General features: G+C 31.0%; 2 protein-coding genes across 2 annotated transcripts in view; one reads left to right on the top strand and one right to left on the bottom strand.

Moving 5' to 3' along the window:
• Phum_PHUM263550 (mitogen-activated protein kinase ERK-A, putative) overlaps positions 1–514 on the bottom strand; it is a gene marked incomplete at both ends in the record, with an annotated part of 1,341 nt that extends 827 nt beyond the window's left edge. Inside the window, 3 exons of the mRNA XM_002426574.1 lie at positions 11–190; positions 279–367; positions 478–514. Coding sequence (XP_002426619.1) covers positions 11–190; positions 279–367; positions 478–514 — 306 coding nt within the window. The remainder of the gene's footprint in view (positions 1–10; positions 191–278; positions 368–477) is intronic.
• A 268-nt stretch (positions 515–782) lies between these two features.
• Phum_PHUM263440 (spliceosome associated protein, putative) overlaps positions 783–2,478 on the top strand; it is a gene marked incomplete at both ends in the record, with an annotated part of 3,965 nt that continues 2,269 nt past the window's right edge. Inside the window, 6 exons of the mRNA XM_002426573.1 lie at positions 783–816; positions 894–977; positions 1,251–1,396; positions 1,489–1,802; positions 1,891–2,251; positions 2,343–2,469. Coding sequence (XP_002426618.1) covers positions 783–816; positions 894–977; positions 1,251–1,396; positions 1,489–1,802; positions 1,891–2,251; positions 2,343–2,469 — 1,066 coding nt within the window. The remainder of the gene's footprint in view (positions 817–893; positions 978–1,250; positions 1,397–1,488; positions 1,803–1,890; positions 2,252–2,342; positions 2,470–2,478) is intronic.

The following is a 2,478-nucleotide window of genomic DNA, read 5'->3' as shown; positions in this document are numbered from 1 at the left end:
AACTTTTAACTATGTCTAAATCGATTTCACCATTTAAACTGTCAAAATATTTTTTTAAATCTTGATCACAATGTTCAAATACTAATGTTAATTTTTTATCACTATGTAAGACATCATACAACCGAACTATATTTTTATGCTTGAGTTCTTTTAACAAGCATATTTCTCTTAATGCTGACGATGGAACACCCTAAAATATTTTAAGCAAAAAACTTTTGATTAAACCAAACAGATATCTCGACCAACAAGAATATTTAATTATAAAAAGTTTATATTACTTCGTCATCGTCGTCAAGACGAACTCGTTTTAAGGCTACTATTTCATGAGTTTCTCTGTTTTTTGCCTTAAAAACTGTTCCATAGGTACCTACAAAAAATTAATTAAAAGTATTATGACAATAGTCAAAATTGTTGAAACAAAAGAAAGAAGTTAATGCTTAACATAAAATCATAAAAGATAAAAGAACAAAATATTACCTTCACCGATTTTTTCCAACTTTTCATACTTTTGCATTCTATAACGAAACCAAAATTAGTTAAGGTATTAATAACTTGTTTTTATTCTTTCTTAACCACAGAGTACAGGAAATCAAACATAGAATTTCAAACAGATATTTTATTAGATTAAAACAACCATTAAAAGTTTTCTTATTTAAAGTTTTAAATTATAGTACATGTCAAATATGTTTCCTACAAAAAATTTTATTTAATTAAAAAGATATTTAAGTTTCTTTGTATAAATACAACGGCTATGAAATAGGTCTGTGGAATAACACGTAAAAATGGCGGCAGGACCGATAGCCGAACGAAATCAAGGTTTTTTTTTTTGAATTACTTTATTTATTTTTTTAAACTTTGAAATAAAAATATTTAATTTAAACATTTTTTTTTAGATGCAACTATATACGTTGGAGGTTTGGATGACAAGGTGACAGAACCACTTATGTGGGAATTATTTGTTCAATCTGGACCAGTAGGTACTGTGTTTGCATATTTATACAGTTAATAATATTTCTAAATGAAATAATTATTAATTTTTCATTTCGGTTGTATGAATGTACTTATTGTCTATCCTAAATATAAATTAATAGTTTACTACTTCAGTTTTTAGTAATATTTATATAAAAAATTAATTAAATTTATTTATATTTTAATTATTTATACTATTACCGGCATTGTTTAGGCCAAACTGTAAGGTTACTAAAAATGAAAAAACTTCATTTCATTTCAACTTAATTTCATTATTTCAGTAAATGTTCATATGCCAAAGGATAGGGTTACACAAATGCACCAGGGTTATGGCTTTGTCGAATTTATGGGTGAAGAAGATGCAGATTATGCTATTAAAATTATGAATATGATCAAATTATATGGAAAGCCAATCAGAGTAAACAAGGTATTTTCAGTCTAACTTAAGATTTTTCTGTTTAAAAAAAGTACAGGCTTTAAAATCAATTTTCTTAAAAAATGTTTGTTTTTTTTTTTTAGGCATCAGCTCATCAAAAAAATTTAGATGTAGGAGCCAATATATTTATAGGAAATTTAGATCCAGAAGTTGATGAGAAACTTCTTTTTGATACATTTTCAGCATTTGGAGTAATATTACAAACTCCCAAAATTATGAGAGATCCAGATTCGGGCAATTCCAAGGGCTTTGCTTTTATTAATTTTGCTAGTTTCGATGCTAGTGATGCTAGTATAGAAGCCATGAATGGACAATACTTATGTAATAGACCTATTTCAGTTAGTTATGCCTTCAAAAAAGACTCGAGAGGTGAAAGACATGGATCAGCTGCAGAGAGGTATAAACAAAGAAAAATAATTTTTTTTGCAGCAAAAAGTATTTATTAGGTATTAATTTAAATTAATTTACAAATTATACTTTTTTAGATTACTTGCTGCACAAAATCCTCTCTCACAAGCAGATAGACCTCATCAATTATTTGCAGATGCTCCACCTCCTGCACCTTTGCCTCCCCCTACTCCAATGATGATGGTACCACCACCTCCCAATCCTCCTCCTCCTCCTCCTGTTCCTCCACCAATGGGTCTTCCTCCCCCTCCGCCTTTGCCTGGTATGAACCCTCCCTTACCTCCAACTATTCCTCCACCTGGAATGGAAAATTATATGACTGGTGGGCCACCAGGACCTATGATGCCACCACCTCCTGGAGGAATGCCACCTCCGCCGCGAATGATGCCTCCTGGTTCTATACCTCCCTGGCAGCAACAAAATTACACTACAGCTCAGGTATGTAATGTTTATGGATAAACCCAATTAAGAATTATTTTTGATAAAATAAAATATGTAAAATAATATTTTATTGTTATTCTTTTTACAGGGTACTTATCCAACAAATTACAATCAAACATATGGTCCTCCTCCTACTCAAGGGGCTACTGCAGCTAATACCTACATGCCTCCACATCCTCCCAGTTTTCCAGCTGGAACATATGGAGGTCCACCAAGTTGGATGC

This window comes from Pediculus humanus, genomic scaffold (assembly GCF_000006295.1).
Source record: "Pediculus humanus corporis 1103172107636 genomic scaffold, whole genome shotgun sequence".
Lineage (NCBI taxonomy): Eukaryota > Metazoa > Arthropoda > Insecta > Psocodea > Pediculidae > Pediculus > Pediculus humanus.
Note: the sequence above shows the minus strand (reverse complement) of the source record. Positions and strands in the feature narration are given on the sequence as shown.